Source organism: Equus przewalskii, chromosome 9 (assembly GCF_037783145.1).
Source record: "Equus przewalskii isolate Varuska chromosome 9, EquPr2, whole genome shotgun sequence".
NCBI classification, from domain to species: domain Eukaryota; kingdom Metazoa; phylum Chordata; class Mammalia; order Perissodactyla; family Equidae; genus Equus; species Equus przewalskii.
In genome coordinates, this window is record NC_091839.1 from 24,865,551 (window position 1) to 24,888,752 (window position 23,202).

Consider the following 23,202-nt stretch of genomic DNA (forward strand, 5'->3'; position numbering starts at 1 on the left):
ATTTCTTCAGATCAGGAAATATTCTTTACAGCCCATAATGTCCAACAAAGGGCAGAGAGATATCCTCCTCAGAGTTATAATTTGATAGAGAACTGGAACAGGCAATCAAAACATTGGTTGTCTAAAATGGGAGATAAAAGCATGAAGGGCTGCCTTACACACCTTCATGAGTGTGTGCTCACACTCACCATGAGCGGGGTTAAAGGAGAGACTCTGCTAGATAGATTCCTCTGTTTTTCTAGTAGACCTGGGGAAGTGCGGGCGGGGAAGGACACTGGGGCAACCGTGCAATTCTTGCCAAGGGAGGAGGATGCTGGTATAATGACACTTGTTTTTCTCTCTTCTCCACATCACCTCAACTTTTTTTTTCTTCTATCTGATGCAGGGGTCACAGGACCAGGGCTGCAACTACAAATATTGGAAACAGGAATGATTCCTAAGCAAGAAACCGTAATTGTTTCCAAACTTTATCTTATGCCTTATACTAAAGATTTTACACGTATTACATCCATAGATGTTATAAAATCTAAATACAATGTTAGTACTTTTGCTTAAAAGATGTGTATTTTAGGGGCTGGCCCTGTGGCCGAGTGGTTAAGTTCGCGCGCTCCGCTGCAGGCGGCCCAGTGTTTCGTTGGTTCGAATCCTGGGCGCGGACATGGCACTGCTCATCAAGCCACGCTGAGGCGGCGTCCCACATGCCACAACTAGAAGGACCCACAACGAAGAATATACAACTATGTACCGGGGAGCTTTGGGGAGAAAAAGGAAAAATAAAATCTTTAAAAAAAAAAAAAAAAGATGTGTATTTTAAAATAAGAGGAAATTGTAACCTTTACTTGCATATATACTATTTCAGGTCATCATTCTTTTCTGAAGATCTGTGTTTAATCTGATATTATTTTCCTTTGGCCTAAAGAACTTCCTTAGCATATTTTTGGGGGCAGATGTGTTCGAGTTGAATTATCTTGTCTTTTATTTGAAACTGTTTTTACTTCATTGGATATAAAATTCTGGTTTGATGGTTGGTTTTTCCTTTCTTTCAGCACTTAAAAGATGTTACTTCACTGTCACCTGGCCTCCATCATTTCTGATGAGGTCAACAGTAATTCATATGGTGCTCCTCCTGTAGCTAATGTGTTATTTTTCTCTGCTGTCAAAATTTCCTCTTTATCTTTGACTTCAGCACATTTGCTCATAATGTCCCTCAGTGTGGTTTTCATTGTTTTTATCCTGCTTGGATTCCACTGAATTTTTTGAATCTGCAATTTTATGCTTTCACCAAATTGAGAAAATGTTGGCCATTATTTCTTTATGTTTTTTTTTCCCCCTCTGGCCACACTCTGGTTCTTTCCACTAACTTTCTTTCATATCTTATGCAGAGTTTATATTTGTTATCTGTAGGAGAATTGGTCCAGATTGTCCCAGTGGAAGATGCCAGAGAGTCCGGAGGGTAGACCAAGATGTTGAGGTAGGAGAATGTAAATTTTCCCAGCCCAAATGCTTTCTGTAGTTCTCCAATAACAAACAGTATACAATCCTCTGTAGTTCATATATCCCCGGGAATCTGAGCATCTCTGACCTAGAAATGAATGACACTCACCAGGCATCCACACTGCAACGACGGGAGGGGAAGTTGGCTGACACGAAATACAGAAGCATGTTAAGAATTTGCTCAATATTCAGGATTTTGAACCCAACAATAGCAGTTTATTTAAATTACTTATGGCAACCAACAGTTTTGACATTGCAAGTCATTAAAAATTGGGCTGAAGAAGAATGCTTCATGATATGGAAAGATATTCACGATATATAATAGAGAAAAATGTTTAAAAAATCATGTACCATATAATCTCATTTTTCTAAATTATTTATTTAGGTATAGAAATCTCAACCTGGGTGTGAAAGAAAAATACGTATTAAAGTTCAAACAAAAATGTTAATAGTGTTGGCAGCAGTTTTGAGTTGTGGGATTATGGGTGATTTTCCTTCTCTCCTTTTTGACTCCTTTACTTTTCGACAATAAATATTCTAATTTTCTCTACTCTCTAATCCTCTTCCCGGCTTTATATTTCTCCATAGCCCTTTTCACCATCCGATATACTATTTATTTTACTCATTCGTTTGTGGTCTGTCTCCATCCACTTGAAAGTAAGATCTAAGAGGCGGGGAATTTTGTCTGGTTTTTCCTCTGCCGTATTCCCCTGAATAGGTTTTCCTTATTTGCTTCAACTTCGAATGCAGGTGCTAATTCTGCAGTTTTCTTAGTCCCCCATACCAGGGACCACTTCCACTCTGGTCAGCGGCAGACCGGGCTTCAATCCCAGCAGTCTGGTTCCAAAGACGTCGTCTTTCACCGTCTCTGAACACTAATAATAATAACATTCCCATTTTGCAGCTGAGAAATTGACTAATTTGCTGTAGTCGCAGCGGTGATTGAACACAGTCTGGGTTTCCAGTCGCTGTTCTTCCTGTGACAAAACTTAGCACGGAAAGAAAACCACACTCCACAGACAGGCTCAGAGGGCTGAGCGACACCGCGGTCACCAGGACACACACAGCGTCACAAAGCCGCGCACAGGAGCGCACCACGGGCTCGGCCGCTGCGAGCTCCTCGCTGGGACACTCCGGGTCCGGTAACTAGGGACGCTTCTGGTCTCCAGGCGAGGGGCGGGAGAGTGGGCCTACTACGCGCCTGCGCACACTCGCGCCCGGCCCCGCCACGCCCCTGAAGCCGTAGGCCACGCCCTTCGAGCATAATCACACGCGCTGGGTCGTACGCTGCGGCGCTAAGGTCCCTCCTCCCACTCTACAGGCTAAGGACACGCCCCCTCCGCGAAACCACACCCCATCCCCGCCCCTCGCGTCGGGCTCCTCCCCTTTACCCTGCACGCCTCTGGGAGATTCGGCGCTTGCGCACTCGGAGCCCGGAGTCGACTCCCGAAGGCCTTCGGGTGAGAGCGGCTGGCTTCCGGGCTGAGGCTGGTGGGTTGTCCTGGGTGGTGGGGAGTCGGAGCCCCAGGGCCCGGCGGGGCAGCCGGGGCGGACCGCTCTGACCCGGCCGAGGCGCCCCAGCCTGTGCGCCGCTGCGCCGTCGTCCCCGTGCCGACTACATGTCCCAGGGGCCCGCGGCGCGGCGCGTTTCCTTCGGTCCTCAGGGCGGGTGCGCCGAGGCCGCGGCTGGAACCAGGTTCGGGACTGTGGGGCGGCTCGAGCAGGGTGTGTGTGAGGCAAGGGCGTGTGCAAGATCAGTGAGAGACCGGGGTGTGTGTCTGTGTGAGACAGAGCCTGGTCTGTGAAAGTCCGGAGAGGGTGCGACCGGGGTATGTTGGTGTGAGTGTGAGAGGGAGGGAGACAGACCGGAGTGTGAGAGACCGAGTGTGAGAGAGATGAGCGTGCCTGTGTGTGAAAGGTCAACAAGTGTGAGATTCCGGGAGAGACTGAGTGGGAGAGAGCGTGGTGTGTGTGTGTAAGAGAGAGACCTGAGTGTGTTGGTGTGTGTGTGATTAGAGACCAGTGAGCCGGTGAGACTGGAGTATGTGTGTCCTGCACGTGAGGTGTATGTGCGTCCGAGTGTGAGACCAGGATGTTAGTGTATTTGTGTGTGAGAAACCCATCTGTCTCTGAGAGAGACCCCTGAGTGTGTGTGTGAGACCATCATGTTTATGTGTGGAGAGAGGAAAACTGGCAATGCATCTGTGTGAGACCCAAGTGGGTAGGAGAGAGACCATGTGAACCATGGATTGTCACCCTAAGGCTTGCAAATGTGGCCTCTGTGGTTGTGGCGTGTGTGCAGGTGAGAAGCAGTGAGACGTGGGTGTGTGTGAGCCAATAAGATGGGGGGGTGTGTGTGATGTTTGAGTATTGCCACAGGGGTTGGTACCCATGGCCCGTCTGAGACCATTGTGCATGTGACTGCATATAGTGTCCCTTCCTTTGGCTGCTTGTGACTGTATCCTCTGTGGGATCAGGGAGTGTGTGAGGATCTGGTGTCAGTGTTCGTGTGTCACCCTGTGTGCTTCTAACAGGCCCTGTGTGCCTGTGGTGTGTACGGGGCGACTATTGGGAAGATTGACAGCACTGGCTTCTTTATGTGTGTGGCTGTCTGGAATTGTGTGTTGCCGGGGGAAGGTTCCTGGAGTGGGATTCCCGCCCCCAGTCAGGGAGTTCCAGTAAGAAGCAAGAGGTTGGGGTACTCGAGCTCCTGATGGAGCAGGAGACACCCTCAGTTTTGAGTGACAGAAAGGAGGGGAAACCAGGGGGCTGAGGACAGAGGTGAGAGTCAAGATGGCAGAATTTGGTGCTAAAGGATCCACTCCCTGGCCTGTCGTGGTGTTTAGGAGTCAGATTTTCAAACTATAGACTGTGTCAAAGCATGAAGCAGACACACAGGAAGGGGAAAAATCCACCTTTACCTATAAAATAGAGGAAATAGTAACTATTTCATAGGATTATTTAAAAAATAAAGTGAAAGAATATAATCTGTGCAGAGTACCTAGCATGTCTCTAATTTTTGTTCTAATAAGACCAAAGAATGGGAAGTCAACTTTTAGAAAAAAGATTAAATTCAGGACTTTAAGCATAAGAGAAATAGGCATAAGTTATACCCCCTTAACTGTCATACGTTGCCGATAATCTCCCAGTTATGTGGGCAGTGGGACCAAAGAAAGCCGGGAGGGAGAACGGGAAGACAGGATTTTTAGGCTGGTGGTTCTGGAAGTTCAGAGAAGGCCTCATCTTTTGCTCTCCTTTCTCTCTCCAGCGTTGCCTTCCCGGGACACGCTGTTCTCCAAGACTGAAGCCAGGAAGAGAAGGCGGAGATGACTGTTGAGCTGGTGAAAGCCGTGCCTCAGGTTAGGTGTTATTTCTTTTCTCCTCCGTGAAGGGTGGTCTTACTGTTTAGGACTTAGTAATGCTTCTTTTCTTTTGAAAATTCCCTGATTAACAATCTTGTCCAAGGGCCTGGTTGTCCAAGGGCCTGGTTTCCCCTTCTCTCAGAAGACGCTGTCTTTAGCTCAGACTGCCTAATGGAGAGGTAAAACTGGGTGTGAGGAGACATAGAGCCCTCTCTTCTTCTCACCTCCTGTACGTTTTTAGTTCAATGTTGACATTTGTGAAAAGATCTGGTTTCTGTTATATGGAATCGAGGTATCTCAGTGTCAGCGAGTTGCGTTCCAAGTTAAATGTGCATCTGGTAGTCCTCTGCGGTTCAGAGAGAGCGTCAGGAATCATGCTCCCAGCAGAAGTTTGTCAAATCTCTAATTATATCCTTAGTTTCTTAAAAGTTGTTCTTTATTTTTTTATATATGACTTCCCAGCCTCATTTGTTCACCTAAAAAATCTTATCCTACTTGGCTTTTGAAAATTTAAAAACTTTAAGTGATAGATACAATTATATATACACATAGTACAAAGTTCAGAAGTCATGAAGCCTCCCTCTTGCTTCCCAGTTCCTCTGAGACAGTGACTATTCTCAGCTTCTTAGGTTTCATTCTAGGGCTAGTCTATGTATATATATATAGGTACTTTCCCCCTTGATAGTGTTTTTTGTGTCCTGTTCAAGAAATCTCTGTCTACTCTTAGGGCATGTAGATATTCTATTTTTTTTTTTTATAAAAGATTTGTTTTACGCTCACAGTTAAGTTTCTGACAAATTTAGACTTGATTTTTTTCATTTTTCTATGAGAGTAAGGTTCAAAATTACATGAAATTTTTATATTAAATGTTTAACCAATCATGATAAGGAAGGCAGGGGTTCATTTTTTTTCCAGTTGCCTGTCCATATGTCCCAATGGAATTTATTGTATAATTCATCTTTTTCTCACTGATATGGGGTGCCACCTATATCTTGTACTAAATTCCTGTATATACTTGTATTTCTGTTTTTAATCATAAAAATTTAAAATATATCATTTCCAAAAGGAACTCTGAATATAAGGGAGCCCTTAATTTTCTCAATGAGAAGTTTTTCCAGGTGGAAAACATACTTTCATTATCTAGATGAAAGTCAGTGTCCACTTATTAATATTTAATTAATTTAATTACACATTTTATATTGAAAATGATATTAAAATTAATTTTTTTGCTTGGGGAATATTGGCCCTGAGCTAACATCTGTGCCAATCTTCCTGTGTTTTATGTGGGATACTGCCACAGCATGGCTTGAGGAGTGGTGCTAGGTCTGCACCTGGGATCCAAACCTGCAAACCCTGGGTCACCAAAGCAGAGTGCACAATCTTAACCACTATGCCACCAGGCCAGCCCCTAAAGTTAATTTTAAAACTCTATACTTTTTTTTCCCCACTGTCAGAGTTCATTAAATATTCATAAAAATTTACATGGATTTTGAGCATCTCTGTCTTCCTCAGCATTAGAACTACTTTATGAATCATCTAACATATTTCCAGAATTACGGTTTCTCTGTATGAGGTTGTTTGACATTGTATCGAAAGTCACAAGCACCAGTTAGCATATCATTAGGATTTTGTTTTTTTTCTCTCATTTGTCCTATAGGAATAAGTGGGGGTCTCCACGTTGTTACCACTTAACTGACTTAGTTGTTCTGATATGTAACTTTGTACTCCTGAATAATATGTTTGGAACACTCTTCCTTGATATTTTAATTTTAGATGTTATCTGTGAACCTACTACTATGGTTGATAAATGTGTAGTTCATTAATTACCCTGACACCCCAAATACACATACACACACAGTTTTCTTTTTCGTCAGCCTTCAGACATTATTTTATTACTATTTCTGTTTTAAGTCAGTGTTCAGGGTAGCTTGGTGTCTTTCATCAATTTTGGAAATTTTTCGACCACTGTCTTTTCAAATATTACCTCTGATCTTTTCTCTCATTTCCTTCTAAAGTTATAATTAAATGAGTGCTAGGTCTTTTTCACTCTGTTTTATGTGTTCCTTGTGCTTTAATTCTCTTCAACTCTCTAATTGGCTGTTAAATCCATCATTGAATTCTAAACTTCCATTATTGCATTTTTAGTTCTAGAATGTCTACTTAATTGTTTTGTATCATTTTCCATTTTCTGCTTAAATTCACCATTTTTTCTTTTAATTCTTTAAAAATATTGGTCATGATTGTTTTAACGTAGTTGTCACGTAATTCCATTATCTGAATCTCCCGTGAGTTTCTATTTTCTGAGTTTTTTTCCTCTTGATTTTTGTCTTATCTGCTTCATATTTTGGGTTAGGTGCTGGACTTTATATATGAAAAATTTTAGGGATAACTTGAAATGTTGATGTCTTCCTCTTGATAGGACTTTTAAAAAATAAACTTTGTTTTTTATAACAGTTTTATATTTACAGAAAACTTGCAGAGCTAGTACAGAGCTCACCCATATACACCAACCCAGCTTCCCTTGTTACTAACATCTTGCATTAGTCTGGTGCATTCGTTACTATTGATGAACCGATATTGATACATTATTATTAACTAAATGCCTCGGTTTGTTCAGATTTCCTTAGTTTTTACTTACTGTCTTCTTTCTGTTTCAGGATCCTATCTAGGACACCACTTTACATTTAGTAGTTCTATCTCCTCAGGGTCCTCTTGGCTATGACAGTTTCTCTTAACTTTCCTTCTTTTTGATGAGTTTGTCAGTATTGAGGAGTACCCACAAATTTTGTAGAACCTCTCTCAAATCTGATGGCTTTTTTCATCATTAGATTGGAGTAATGTGTTTTTGGAGGGAAGATCACAGTGGTGAAGTTTCATTTTCGTCACATCCTATCAAGGGGACATACTGCCAGCATCACTTATTCCTGTGCCTTGATTAGTAGGTTGAGGCAGTGTTTGTCAGTTTTCTCCAGTGAAAGGTTACTCTGTTTTGCACCGTTCCATACTGCACTCTTTGGAAGGAAGTTACTATGTACGACCCACACCTAACAAGTGGAAAGTTAAGTTCTACCTCGAGTGCAGAGTATCTTAAGTAATTCATTTGGAATTCTTACGTGTGAGAGATTTGTCTGTTCTCCTTCATTTATTTATTCAGTCACTTATTTGTATCAGGATGGACTCACGCATGTTTATCTTATACTTTAGGTTATATTCCAGTACTACTTTATTTTATTGCTCTAATTGTTCCAACCTTGGTCATTGGGTGCTCTTCCAGCAGCTCCTGTGTCCCATTGTCATACCCCATCATTGTGGGATATTTTGTTTTTTGAGCGCTGACTTTCTGGTACTGCGTATCCAAGTGCATCCTGTGTATTTTCTGCCCAGGTGCTAGAATCAGCCATTTCTCCTAGGTGGAGAGGGTTTACTGTTGCTTCAGGCAGACAGCTATGCTAGGAACAAATCTTAATCTTAATCCAATCAGGAGCTGAAAAAATTAGAGGATGGGCATCAGTCTTTGTGCAGGCTAGGCTATTTCCCATTCACCATTAATCCTGGGGTGTAGTCCTTCCTTTGGGTTCCCAACCAAAAGGCTGGGATGTTTACCAGGACCTGTCTTTGGCAGACTTAAGTGATCTGTAAACACTCTAGATTAGCATCTATTGCTGTTGTTTCTCCTGATGTTTCATTCCTCAGAAGTCCTCAACTAGTCCACTGTGAGAGTTTCATAATCTACTTCTGCTTGTGAACACTGGGTATCTCCTAACATGGGAGACCTTGGAAATAATTCATGGCATAAAGTATGTTGGGGAAAATGTTTGCCTTGTATATGGGCACTTGTGGTATTTTTTAATGTGGAAGGGCTAATACCTAATACTCTCTCATTGCTCATCTTTTCCAGAATTCTCCAGACTGTTCTTATAAGTTTTTCCAGCACTTTTTAGAATCAGGCAGCTCTTAAAAACCTCTCTCATTATTTTAAACTGAGATGTATGTCTTCAGCAAATACGCTTTTGAGGGCCTTGTATGTGCCAGGTGTTCTTTTAGATTCTGAGGGTGCAGCAGAGAATAAAACAAAGGCCCTGCCCTTGTGGAGCCTACCTCCTAGAAGGGGAGAATAGACATAAAGAGACAAATTAGTATATGTCAAATAGTGAAAAGTGAAATGAAAAAAGATAAAAAAGAGTAAGTGGGAGAAGGAGTACTGGATAGGGAAGGTCTGGATTTCGCTGTTTCTAGATCGCCGTGCAAGGCCCCTTTGACATTTGAGCAGAGACATAAAGAAAATAAGATAGCAAGTACGTGGATGTCAGGAGAAGCTCGTTGCAGGCAGTGGGGACAAGATGTACAAGGGCCAGAGTCAGGAACATCTTTACTGTGTTCTGGAAGATCAAGAAGGGCAGAGCAAATGGGAGAGGAATAGTAGATGATGTCGGGGAAGTCCTGAGCGCCAGACCATCTGAGTCTAAAAGCCTTATAAGGACCTAGGCTTTTACTCTGAAGACTTAGGGGAATTTTAAGCAGAGGTGAGACATGAGGATTCCTCTGGCTGCTGTGTTGAAAGTAGACTGTAGGCGACCAAGGACAGAAGCAGGAGGGCTTGTTATAAAAATCCAGATAAGAGGTGACGTTGGCAAGGGCTGGGATGGAGAGTTTGTCACATTTGTAGATTAATTTAAGGAGACTGAAAAGCTTGAGTTTTCTTATCCTAGAATAAAAAATGAGTGTGTATTTACATTTATTCAAGCTTTTGTATTGCTCAGTAGTATGTGTTCCATCTGTTCAGGACTTGTTTAACTGCCTTTAAGAAAATCCAACAGTTCTTTTAGTGATAGATTTGGTACTTTTTCTGTTAAATATATCTGTGTGTTTTAAAGAGATACATTTGTGAATGGAATGTTTTCCCATTGTCATCTCTAGTTGCGCATTTCTAGAAAAGGGTAAAAATTTTGTTAAATATGTATCTTATATCCAGGTATATAAGCCTATTTTTATGGCTTTGTTTGCTTTATATTTTTATGTTTTTTTGTATGTGCAGATTGATGATATATCTTTTTTTTTTTTTTTTTTTTTTTAAAGATTTTATTTTTTCCTTTTTCTCCCCAAAGCCCCCCGGTACATAGTTGTGTATTCTTCGTTGTGGGTTCCTCTAGTTGTGGCATGTGGGACGCTGCCTCAGCGTGGTCTGACGAGCAGTGCCATGTCCGCGCCCAGGACTCGAACCGACGAAACACTGGGCCGCCTGCAGCGGAGCGCGCGAACTTAACCACTCGGCCACGGGGCCAGCCCCATTGATGATATATCTTTTATATATCTTTTATCACATTTGCTTTTAAAAATCATTACATTATATACTTTTTATATTGGATTTTTATTTACTTCATGTCAGAATGGATTTTTAAAATTTTTTTCACTTTTTTAATGGAAAATTTCTAACATATACAAAAAATAAAGGGACTAGTTTAGTGAAATTCCCTTGCCCACCTCTTCCCATATTCCATCACTCGGCTTTAATACCAACAATCAGAACAAACCTGGTGTATGTTTGTTCTCAATTCCACATATTTGCAGCATTAAATACATTTATCCGTGACAGAAATAATTATGTTAGCATCAGTCACTTTTGGGGTTCTCCCCAGGTAAATTTTGGGTTACTTTCTCAGCTGGTTGAGGTTGCATAGTGTGCCCAACATGGCAGATTCTAACATTCAGTGTCCACTTCAGCTCCCTTCCAGTGCACCATGGTACACCAGAAAGCTAAAAACTGCATTATCTAGACTCCTTTGCAGACGAGAGTTCTATATATGACTTATGTTACCCTTAGTAGAGGCTTCCAGTATGACTTGTGGAAACAGGAAGCAGAGGCTGTGTGCAAGGAAACAGGATTATATAGCCAGCATGTTGGTACAGGGGTTTGGTTCTTCTGAGGCAACTGTGGCTGAAGTTCTGCTGGTGGATCCTAGCATGTTAGATGCTCAGCTGTGAGTAATGCTGGAGAACAGAATTTTTGAAAAATAAATTTTTTTTTTTTTTGGGTGAGGAAGATTGGCCCAGAGATAACATCTGTTTGCCAATCTTCCTCTTTTTTTCCCCTCTCCAAAGTCCCAGTACCTAGTTGTCTATCCTAGTTGTAAGTCCTTTTAGTTCTTCGGTGCAGTGCTGCCACAGTATGGCTTGAAGTGGTGTGTAGGTCCATGCCCAGGATCTAAACCAGCAAACCCTCGGCCGCTGAAGTGGAGTGCACAAACTTAACCACTACACCACCAGTCTGGCCCTGTACCATCTTTGTATAATTGGGATTTTCTCCTGATTGTGTACCTCTTAGTTGTATAGCATCCAGATCTGGTTCCTTAGTCCTCCTGGAAATCCTAGAAGTTATTCAGTACCTTGCAATAAATGTTTTTGTTCTTAAATGAAAAAAAAAAGAATGACAAGCTCTTCAAATGCTGTAAATTAGGATGTACTTCATTGAATATAAGATTATCAGTAAAAAACAATCACGGGACATACGTTGTACGTGTATATAAAGATACCTGTATAGACATTGGGAAGAATGGTATACATACCAACTAATTAACCATGAGTATCAGGATCACAAGCAAATTTGTTTTTCTGTGGGAATAGCCAAAACACCTATTTACTTACCAGTGACCAAATTGTACCAAATATTGGAAAGAATGTGACCGCTTTTTGCTTGCATCGATAAATTCATCTCATTTAATTTTATAAAAATGTGAAATGATGGGTCTCAGCCAAAATGGTGGCCTCAACTAACTAGAAGGTGAAAACCAGAATTCAGGAAAACCAGTAGTTCTCAGTCAATCTTAAAAATCTTTTAATACCTTTTTGTGAAAAATATAGTAAACATTTTTCCAAAGGTGTGTACATCCTCTAATGTCCCATACATTGAATATTGTTGTATCATGCCTTTGTTCTAAACTTGTGTTGACTGTTTAAAAGTAAATTAAGATATTCTGTGCATTGTCTTTATTAGTTAATTACCAATGTCTTTGGTAACTTTGCAAATCAGGCACTGAGCATTAAGAAGATTATTTTCAATGGAAATAAACTTGAAGATGAAAAATGCTCATAATACTTTAAAAAAATCCTTACAACCTGCTGGTGATTGTAACTGGACTTAAATTGTTTCTCTTAGCACATTTAAATCTTTAGAAACTGAAAATTATAATTATTCAGTTTCTTTTTTTTTTTTAAGATTTTGTTTTTCCTTTTTCTCCCCAAAGCCCCCTGGTACATAGTTGCACACTTTTAGTTGGGGTTCCTTCTAGTTGTGGCATGTGGGATGCTGCCCCAGTGTGGCCTGATGAGCGGTGCCATGTCCGTGCCTGGGATCCGAACCAATGAAACCCTGGGCCGCTGAAACGGAGTGCACGGACCCAACCACTCGGCCACGGGGCCGGCCCCTCAGTTTCATTTTTATATATCTTAAGTATATATTAGTTTGTCGTACTCAAACTCAATTCACAGGTTGGATGTGTTGTAGTGCTGGGTGATTTCTCATATTGCTTCCCAGCTGCCTCTGGTATGGCATTGCATGCTAGTTCTTAATGGTATAGCATAAGAAAACTGCGTTTTAATTATATTCATAATTTTTATTGTGTAAGAAAAAAAAATCAGCCACATCAGTTCAGTGCCTCTTCCCCTCTGAAACACTAAGATCCCATAGAGTGCCATTTGTAACATATCAGTTTAGATACTCTTTTATGTTTTTGAAGGTTCAACCACAGGTGTACGTTCTTCCTTGAAGCCTCGGTTTACTGCCCTGTGGCCAACTGTCCATATTTCCCCATGCTGAGAAATGGATTAGCACCACTGTATGCAATGCAGTTTAACACTTCAATAAGTACTATTTGAGGCTGGAGGTTAATATTATAATGTGTTTAAGTTTTTTCTCCTCCAAGGGCTGTTTCTCACATAAAGTAGGGGCAACTTAACACTTCGGCTTGGAGTCATGTGTGGACATGAGCATTGGTTGATCAAGAATGTATTTGTGTTGTTCCAGGACTTGGTGACATTCAAGGATGTGGCAATAGACTTTTCCCAGGAGGAATGGGAATGGCTGACCCCTGCTCAGAGGAGTTTGTACAGGAGTATGATGTTAGAGAACTATCGGAGCCTGGTATCACTCGGTGAGGATATTTTCCCCTCTGCATAAATCAGAATCTACCCTGAGGGACTCTTTACATTTTTATTTATTATTAAAACTTTTTTTTTTATCATATGTAAGTTAGAATAGAATCGAGAAACAAAGAGGATATTCAGAAATTGATGGAAATTTCAGATTTAGAGTCAGTGAATTTGATGTGTATCGGATACTCCCTGGGTATGCCCTCAGGCAGTTGGGAACACAGGCCATGATGTGACTCTTACTGGTCTCCGGTCTCCTGTGCTGCTTTGTTCTCTCTGTCCTACAGTATCGTTATCACTGCTAGACGGTAACAAGGTTTACCAAGAATATAGCGGGATTACTATAAATTCAGAATATTGCTTTTAAAATCTGTATCTTTTTATTAACTTTCAATAAGTGAACCATTGAAACACAAACTCGGAAAATGGCTTCAGATATTGTTGGGGAAACTAACGTGGACCCTTCTCAGCCCTGGGCCCACCTCATTGCCTAGACTAGCTTTCTTTCCTCTAGAGGCCCCTGTTATCCTGCTTGTGGTTCAGTGAGCTCCTTGAAACTAAATTTATGACTTTCACCAAATTTGAGAAGTTTTTGGCCATTATTTCTTCAATTTTTTTTTTTTTTTTTGCTCACTCTCTTCTCCTTCTGGGACTTCATTTACAAAGGTGTTAGAACCTTTGATATTGTGCCCTATGTAAATGAGGATCTGTTTACTTTTGTAAGTCTTTTATCTCTGATTTTCAGATTGATTTCTCTCGATTTATCTTCAAGTTCACTGACTATTTCCTTGTCCTCTTCAATGTCTTGTTAAGCCCATCTAGTGAATTTTTAAATTTCACGTACTGTAGTTTTCAGCCCTAAACTTTCCACCTGATTCTTTTTTATAATTTCTGTTCTCTACTGAGAAATTACAACTATATTTTCCTTTACATTCTTGAGAATATATATAATAGCTATTTTAAATCCTGGTCTACTAATTCCAACATCTCTGTTATCTCACGTTGGATCTCCATCAGTTGTCTTTTCTTCTGAGTTGATTCACTTTTTCCTCTTTCTTCTTATGCATAGTAATTTTGGACTTTATCCTGGACACCGTAAAACACTGTAGAGACTCTGGATTCCATTCTATTTCTCTGAAGAGTATTGACTTTTTTTAAAGCAGGCACTTACCTCGACTCAAATTCCAAACCCTGTAACTAGGGGCCCTTTACAGTACGTCATTTGCTGCTGCCTGATGATCCTCTGAAAATGCTGGGCTGAATTTCTGCCCGTGGCCCCTTAGGGAACTGTTTAACCTTTATAGAGTTGACTCTTGGCATTCTCGCTAGACTATATCAGAAGCTTTCTGTAGTCTGTCCTTAAAATGTGCTGTACCCTTTTATCTAATCATTCCTATAACATTATTCCATCAGAATTAGGGAACTGGCTTATAGTTCTGAAATACCTAAAACACGACCATTTTTCATGTCTTTTTTCGTATGCAGGACTTTGCGTCTCTAAGCCATATGTGATCTCTTTATTGGAACAAGGGAAGGAGCCTTGGGAGATGAAGAATGAGATGACAAGAAGCCCATTCCCAGGTAAGTATGGGAGAGCCAATGGGGGAATCCTTTCTAGGTAATGGCTCAGCCATTTTCAAAGATGATCCCTCCTCACTTATGCTTCTTAGAAACTCTTCTCAAGGCTCCTAACCCTTGGAAGAAAGGTAAAACTTTACTACTTAGCATGGGATCCCCAAATATCTTCTCTTCTACTTGACTCTCTTCTCTCTAATAACTCGTTTCGCAAAAATCTGTATCTAGCTCCCTCCCATCCTCTCTTTCCTTTTGCCATACAGACTTGTATAAGCTTCTTTGTTTCTTAAATCTTTCTTAACTCCGAATTAGGTGTCACTTGCAAATCATAACACCCTGCTGCTTTAAATCTTTCTTTGCTTTCCTGTTATCAGTAGGAAAAACCCAAACCCTGCCAGCCTCTATGTGATCAATGCCTTCCTACTTCTCCAGCCTTATCCTCTATCACTTTTTAGCTTTTTCACTATTCGTTAGTCCAGAGTTTTCTAAACTATGCAAGGTACCCAAGTATGCTTCAGGTGCATTACAGGTATGCCAAGATAGGAGTCTGTCAGCCTTATGAGACCAAATGGGGCCAGTGTTTAAGGCACATTTGTTCTTTCTTCAAACCTTATATTCTAGTTCACAAGGCAGGAAAGGTGGTAAAATATGAATGTGGTAAGTAAGAATGTAAGTAAATAAGAATGTGATTAGTAATAGTGATACCAATGTACATATCATTAGAAAACAATATCTTCAAAAAGACACAAGGCAAAACCCCTCTGAGATGTGGCCTGAGTAGTAATACTTTTCCTAGGCTGGTGAAAGTAAGAAGATAAATGGAAAAATCCCTTAATATGCAGGCTAAAGTTCAGGAGTCTATGAAAAATGAAGAGTTCAATGTATTGCAACACATGGAGATGGTTCATAGGAACACTATTTTCTAATTATGAAAAGATAACTCTAGGATTTTACCTAGACCCCAAGGGAAGTCACAAAGTATAAGGTATTTATGACTGCTGGGGATCTGTAGAGATTTCTGAGCAGCAGTAGTTATTTGGTGATATTGGTATTTAAACAAAGTTAACCTAGCTGTATATGCAAGTCAACAGGAAGTGGGAGAGAATAGAGAATGGGAGTTTAATTTATAGTCTGCTGTTTTAATGCAGGCATAAAATATTATTACCATTGCAGACTACTTCTCCAGGACTTCATTATCCTGTGTTTAATTTTTTTAATCATCTTTTCCATGTCCCTCTATAAGCTCTCGTTCTCTGAAGTCTGCTTGAATATTTTTCAGTTGATATGCCTGTACGTAATAGATTTTGTGGGGTTCGTTATTTTTTAATCTTTTTTTCTACGTTAAGTGTTTCCTTTGTTATAGCCCATGATAAAGGAAGCATTTGCTTTTTTGATATCTTTTAGATTGGGAATCTATGTATGAGATGCAAGAATTATCTCTGAAGCAGTTCATGTGTGATGATGTGTTAATGAAGAGAATTACAAGCTATGGACTTAAGCGTTCCACTTTTGGGGAAAATTGGAAATGTGAAGATGTTTTTGAGAGGCAGCTGGTAAGTCAAGAGACATTTATCAGGCAAGAAACAATAACTCATAAAGAAACCCTTACTAAGGAAATAGACCATAAGTATAACAAATATGGGAAAATTGTCCATCTAGACAATGTAGAAGAGAATGTTTATAATCACAAGTCAGATAAAAAAATCTTTTCCAAAAATTCCATGATAGTGAAACCCAAGAAAGTCTATGCAGGAAAGAAACTTTTTAAATGTAATGAATGTGAGAAAACCTTCACCCAGAGCTCATCCCTTACTGTTCATCAGAGAATTCATACTGGAGAGAAACCATATGAATGTAAGGAATGTGGGAAAGCTTTCAGCCAGAGTCAACACCTGTCTCAACATCACAGAATACATACTGGAGAGAGACTCTTTGAATGTAAAGAATGTAGGAAAGCCTTCAGCCAAAATGTACACCTTATTCAACATCAAAGAATTCATACTGGAGAAAAACCGTATAAATGTAAGGAATGTAGAAAAGCCTTCAGCCAGCCTGCACACCTTGCTCAGCATCAGAGAATTCATACTGGAGAGAAGCCCTATGAATGTAAGGAATGTGGAAAAGCCTTCAGTGATGGCTCATCCTTTGCCCGACATCAGAGATGTCACACTGGCAAAAGACCCTATGAATGTATTGAATGTGGGAAAGCCTTCAGGCAGAACACATCCCTTATTCGTCACTGGAGATATTATCACACTGGGGAGAAACCTTTTGATTGTTTTGATTGTGGGAAAGCCTTCAGTGATCACATAGGCCTTATTCAGCATAGGAGAATTCATACTGGAGAGAAACCCTACAAATGTAATGTGTGTGGAAAAACTTTTAGCTATGGCTCATCCCTGACTGTCCATCAGAGAATTCACACAGGAGAGAAACCTTATGAATGTGATATCTGTGGGAAAGCTTTCAGCCATCATGCTTCACTCACTCAGCATCAAAGAGTGCATTCTGGAGAGAAGCCATATGAATGCAAGGAATGTGGGAAAGCCTTTAGGCAGAGTATACACCTTGCTAGTCATTTGAGAATTCATACTGGTGAAAAACCCTATGAATGTAAAGAATGTGGAAAGGCTTTTAGCATCAGTTCACAGCTGGCTACTCATCAGAGAATTCATACTGGAGAGAAACCTTATGAATGCAAGGAATGTGGTAAAGCTTTCAACCAGAGGGCACACCTTGTCCAACATCATAAAATTCATACTGGAGAGAAACCTTATGAGTGTAATGAATGTGGAAAAGCCTTCAGCCAGACTACTCGCCTTATTCAGCATCAGAGAGTTCATACTGGAGAGAAACCCTATAAATGTACTGAATGTGGAAAGGCTTTCAGTGATAGCTCATCCCGTGCTCAGCATCGGAGACTTCATACTGGCCAAAGGCCCTATGAATGTGTTGAATGTGAGAAGGCGTTCAGAACAAAATCATCCCTTGTTTGTCATCAAAGATGTCATACTGGGGAGAAACCTTATGAATGTAGTGCATGTGGTAAAGCCTTTAGCCATCGTCAATCCCTTACTGTTCATCAGAGAATTCATTCTGGAGAAAGACCATATGAATGTAAGGAATGTAGGAAAACCTTCAGCCAGGTTGGACACCTTAATCTACATCAAAGAATTCATACTGGAGAGAGATCTTATGAATGTAAGGAATGTAGAAAAGTTTTCAGACAAAGTGCACACCTCACTCACCATCAGAAAATTCATGCTACAGGGTCATCTCTGGGATCCAGCTCATCCTCACCCCTTATGTCACCAAGTCCTGTCCATCTTTCTGCTAAATATTTTTGGAATTCATCCACTTCTTTCAATTCTCATCGACCTAGTCCAAAACACAATCGTTTTACCTGGACTATTCCAGTTGTCTAAAAACTGGTTTCCATGCATCCTCCTTTGTCCCCTTCAAATTCATTCTTCACACTCCTGCCACAGTATTCTTTAAAAGATGTAAATGTAATTTATATATTCTTCTGTTAAAACCTTTGTTATGAAATTTTAACAACTTGATGCATATGAAGTCCTTTGCATGGTACCTGACTCAGACTAAGTGCTTGGTAAATGTTAGGTCAGCATTCTTCAGAGTCTGCTTAAAAATTATTTTTAAATAGTAAACTCTGGAAAGCAGTATATCAGTGCTAGGAGATCATAACAATTTGAAACTGAAACTATATCTTAAGGTGAATGATGATATGTTTAAAGCTTGATATCATAATCAAGTAATATAGTGGCTTTGTCATGACTCTAAGGCTGTGTTTCTTTGTTGGTGAGCAAATTCAGTGTGACTTGATACATAGAATATGTTTTAGGAAGTGTCTAGAGATCTGGATAAGACTAGAACAAAAGAATTAGAATTTGTTGGGAAGAATGTAAGATGATACATAGTCCAAAACGAAAAAATTACTAATATTTAAAACTGAAGGGGGGCCAGCCTGGTGATGTATTGGTTAAGTTCACATATTCTGCTTTGGCGGCCCAGGGTTTGCAGGTTCAGATTCCAGGTGCAGACCTACACACAGCTTGTCAGGCCATGCTGTGGCAGCATCCCACATACAAGGTAGAGGAAGATTGCCACAGATGTTAGCTCAGGGACAATCTTCCTCGAGCAAAAAGAGGAGGCTTAGTGGCAATATTAGCTCAGGGACAACCTTACACATGCACAGAAAACCAAATCGGAAGAAATAGAGAACTTGAATAGTCTAGCCCTATTTAAAGGCACCTGGGTTCATAGATTAATTCTTAACTTTCAAGGAACAACTAATTGAGCTGTTCCAGAGTATAGAAAAAATATTTAAAATATTCCACTTCTTTCATGAGGCTGACTCAACTCCGATATCAAACCCAGAAACAGATGAAATTATAGATGCATGTACTCATGCTTATATAGAGAAAGGAAATTATTAACCCCTATTGAAGGAGAACAGAGGTTCTGAATAAATGGAGATCCACACAAGTTTTTAGATGGAAGTTTCAGTATTGTAAAGATGTCTGTACATTCACTCAATTCCAGTCACAGTCCTTGTAGGATATCTTTACATTGACAGTTTTATTCTGAAAATCACATAGAATGATAAATAGGCATTACAAAGATTTTTTTTTTGTGCAAGAAGATTTGCTCTGAGCTAATGTTTGTTGCCAATCTTCTGCTTTTTTCTGCCCCAAAGCCCCAGTGTATGATTGTATATCCTACTTCTAAGTCCTTCTAGTTCCTTCTGGCAGCATGGCTACTGACAGATGAATGGTGTGGTTCTGCTACTGGGAACTGAACCTGGGCTGCCGAAGTGGTGAGGGTGCTGTACTTTAACCACTAGGCCATCAGAGCTGGCTCCACAAGGACATTTTTGAAGAAGATCATATACTTGTGAATTTAGTATATTGTAAAAGTGGTATTTTTGATGTATCAGTGGGAGGGATGGATTATGTAAGTGGTGTTTGATCTGTATTTCACCACTTACAGAAAAGTTCACTCAATATGGATTGAAGATGTAATACGAAACACAATATTAAGATTCTAGAGGAGAACGTAGACTACTTCTATCCCATTGGGTTCAGGAAGGCTTTGGTAAGCAGGACACAGAGCCCAGGAGCCATAAGGAGAAAGAGAGACAGGTAGGACCATACAAAAAATTTAAACCTTTTCTATGGTATCAAACCATGTGTGCAATATTAAAGGCATATGACAGGCTGAGAGATTTTTTAAAACATATATTAGGAAAGATATCGCCCTTATAAAAAATGCTGTTGAAAAGCAGCAAGGTCAAGATAAGATAGACAGTCTGGCAAAGCTTACCAACAAACAACTCTTAGATGAAGAAATTAAAACAATCAAATAAAATACAGGAGGTTTTAATCATGCTAATGATCAGATGTATGCAAATTTTAAAAGTCCTCACCACCAACACAAATCACAAATTTTGTGAGAATGTTGGCTAATATCAAGTACTGTTGCAGATGTAAGAAACCATATTTTTTTTTAAAAGATTTTATTTTTCCTTTTTCTCCCCAAAGCCCCTTGGTACATAGTTGTGTATTTTTAGTTATGGGTCCTTCTAGTTGTGGCATGTGGGACCCCACCTCAGCATGGCTTGATGAGCCGTGCCATGTCCGCGCTCAGGATCTGAACCGGCGAAACCCTGGGCCGCCGAAGTGGAGCGTGCGAACTTAACTACTTGGCCACGGGGCCGGCCCCATGTCAGCATTTTTAATGTAATTAATCTTTGCTGCAATTCTGTATCTAGGAATTTATCTTCTTGAAAAGGAAAAATGCAGAAATGTAGATGCATAAGCACATTTATTAGAAATATAAAATTGGAACAGCTTAAACATCCAGTAATAGTAAATCGATTACGTAAATTATGGAAGATCAGCTCAGTATATTATTATACAGTCCCTGAAAAGAATAAGATAGCTCTCTGTACTCGTAGAAAGATGTCTTGTAGTTTATTAATAGAAAATGTGATTTTCATCACCTTGTAATACAATCACATAGTTATAAATACATAAACTTTATAAAGTTAAAATTATGAAAATGTGTACATATTGGATGGTATTTGTTGTTTTTCCCTGCAATACAAATAGAAACCACACAGACACAAATGCACACAGACTTTTTCCCTGAGCTGCTCTGATGCCATTCCATAAGGTTTTGTTTGTGTCACCAGTTGTACACAGTTCACTTTACTCCACTCAGTAGAGGGACACAGGAGGGAGTTGCATATGAGTCATCTCTGGCCACCACTTAAAGGTGATGCATAAGTTCCTGCTGCTCTGCTTTCGAGAGCTGACGTGATTCATCTTCTTTCCAGGTTGTATCCCACCTCTATCTTGTTTTCATTTTAAAATTACATTAAGTTCTTTTCTAGTCAACCAAAGAAACCTAACTAATACAGAAATTGGTAGCATTGAGTTGGTTTCAGGCAAAAGGTCCTCAGAAAATGTGGATTATTATTAAAGTTTGGTTATTGGGTGAAATGCAGCAAAGGATTGTAAGGCCTCTAATCATATTTTGTGCCATGAGAGTAGCATGCATTTACAGTAACGGTAAAACAACTCATCTGTGGTCTCGATTGCCAATGCCTTGAGCAATTGAAAGAGGACGAGAAGTGCCAGTTCAAGAGGTGTGTGTGCTGCCTGTTCGTAATGGAATTGGACAATATAAAGCAAGAGAAAGAACAACTTAGATCTTAAGATTTTTGTTTCGAGGCATGTACTAGATCACAAGCCGTTTTGGTAACAGTTGAAAGACTCTTCCTCCTTATGGCTCTATGGCTCTGATTGCTAAATATCAAAGAATGAGCCTGTAGGTTGCTGAGCTACAGCGCCAGTTGGCTTAACAATTTTGGCAGGTTTCTTAAGTAAGATGTTTGACATTAATTAGGAATGGTCAGTATCCTGGTTTTTGGAATGAGGATTTGTGGGAGAATTTGGGGATTTTAAAACTCTAAGCCCCAAAGAAACCTTAAGAAACAATACCAATGAATTCTCCTTTGCCTGAGCTACCCATGGATGAAGGCAAACCAATTTGCCTTTTAGCCAAGCAATATTGTACCTCCGCTGATTTAAAAAAAGAAAGAAAGGGGCCAGCCTGGTGGCATACTGGTTAAGTTCACATACTCCCCTTCGGTGACCCAGGGTTCACAAGTTCAAATCCCAGGCGTGGGCCTACACACCACTCATCAGGTCATGCTTTGGCAGTGTCCCACATACAAAATAGAGGAAGACTGGCACAGATGTTAGCTCAGGGCCAATCTTCCTCACCAAAAAAAAAAAGATTCTAAAGTAGTCTAGAAGTTGATATAAAAAAAGAGATTAGGGAAGGGAAGAAAGACTCCTGTATTTATCAACATTTATATCAGAAGGTAGAAAATGGCTGCAGGAGTGGGTTTTAAAAGTGCTTGACCTCAGAAATTGGAACAAAATTTTGAACTGGGCTGAAATTATTTATAGGTGTACACATGAGTAATTACATATTCGTAGTGCTAATTTGTGTGGCTTATTGCTTTTCTTATAATTTTCTGGGTAGATGACTGCAAAGCTATTAAGTCCTGACTGATACTAAGTGACATTGAAAGCCCAGAAATGATCTTACCTGATACACAAGAAAGACGTGGAAAAAGTTTAGGATGCTGAATTCGCTTTCTCATGTCTGAGTTTCTCTTACCCTATCATTAGGCTCCCTGAGATGGGGCCAAAATGCCTTTCCTTGAACCTGGGGAAAGTATCACTGCCTTAGAAAGTGCTTTACTTGTCGTCAGGACGCTGCTCATACTGGAGAGAGGCCCTGCTTTTGGAAAAGGATTTCTGATCTCTAGCAAATGAGGGAGACCAGGGAAGCTGAGCCCCAGGCAGCAGCAACTCAGAAGAAGCCAAGTGGTCGATGCAGTGGTGTAGGTGGGTAGGCTCATGTGTGTGTGTAAGTGTGTTTATGTTTGTGTATAAATATCTACATGTATATGTAATATATGTATATATTATATATAATGTGTATCTGTACTATGCGTATATAATGTGCACGCATTGTATATATGTTTATATGTTATATATGTACATATATACATACATTATAACTGACAATTCAATAAGTTATATTAAAAACAAAGACAGTAGTTTGGAAACAGTGAGTTCTGAATATTTATTTCCTACATTTTACTAATGACTACATATCTGGATGGGAAACCTGCATAATGGTCCTTGAAATATTGAGTCTTCCAGTTTGTGAACACAGTATATTACTCTGTTTATTTAGATATTCTTCCGTTTCCATGATCAGTGTTTTAAAGTTTTCAGCATTTAGATCCTACACATATTTTGTTAGATTAATACCCAACTACTTCATTTCAGGGGGGAATATCATAACTGATATAATTCTTTGGAGTTTTCTGTGTAGATAATCATGTCATCCTTGAATAAAGACACTTTTATTTATTCCTTTGCAATCTGGATGTTTAGAAATGGTATTGTATTTTTAATTTTTGTTTCTAAGTGTTCATTCCCTGAGGCACTTGGTTTTTTTTTTTCCTAATCTTTTTTCCTCTATGCTTCAGATTGGATAATTTCTATTGATCTCTCTCCAG

General features: G+C 39.9%; 1 protein-coding gene across 1 annotated transcript in view; it reads left to right on the plus strand.

Moving 5' to 3' along the window:
• Positions 1-2,888: 2,888 nt before the first annotated feature.
• LOC103556518 (zinc finger protein 471) overlaps positions 2,889-23,202 on the plus strand; it is a 49,557-nt gene continuing 29,243 nt past the window's right edge. The window contains exons 1-5 of the mRNA XM_008528649.2: positions 2,889-2,954; positions 4,763-4,853; positions 12,877-13,003; positions 14,487-14,582; positions 15,981-23,064. Coding sequence (XP_008526871.1) covers positions 4,821-4,853; positions 12,877-13,003; positions 14,487-14,582; positions 15,981-18,001 — 2,277 coding nt within the window. The 5' untranslated portion in view covers positions 2,889-2,954; positions 4,763-4,820 and the 3' untranslated portion in view covers positions 18,002-23,064. Of the gene's footprint in view, positions 2,955-4,762; positions 4,854-12,876; positions 13,004-14,486; positions 14,583-15,980 lie in introns of the transcript that reaches the window.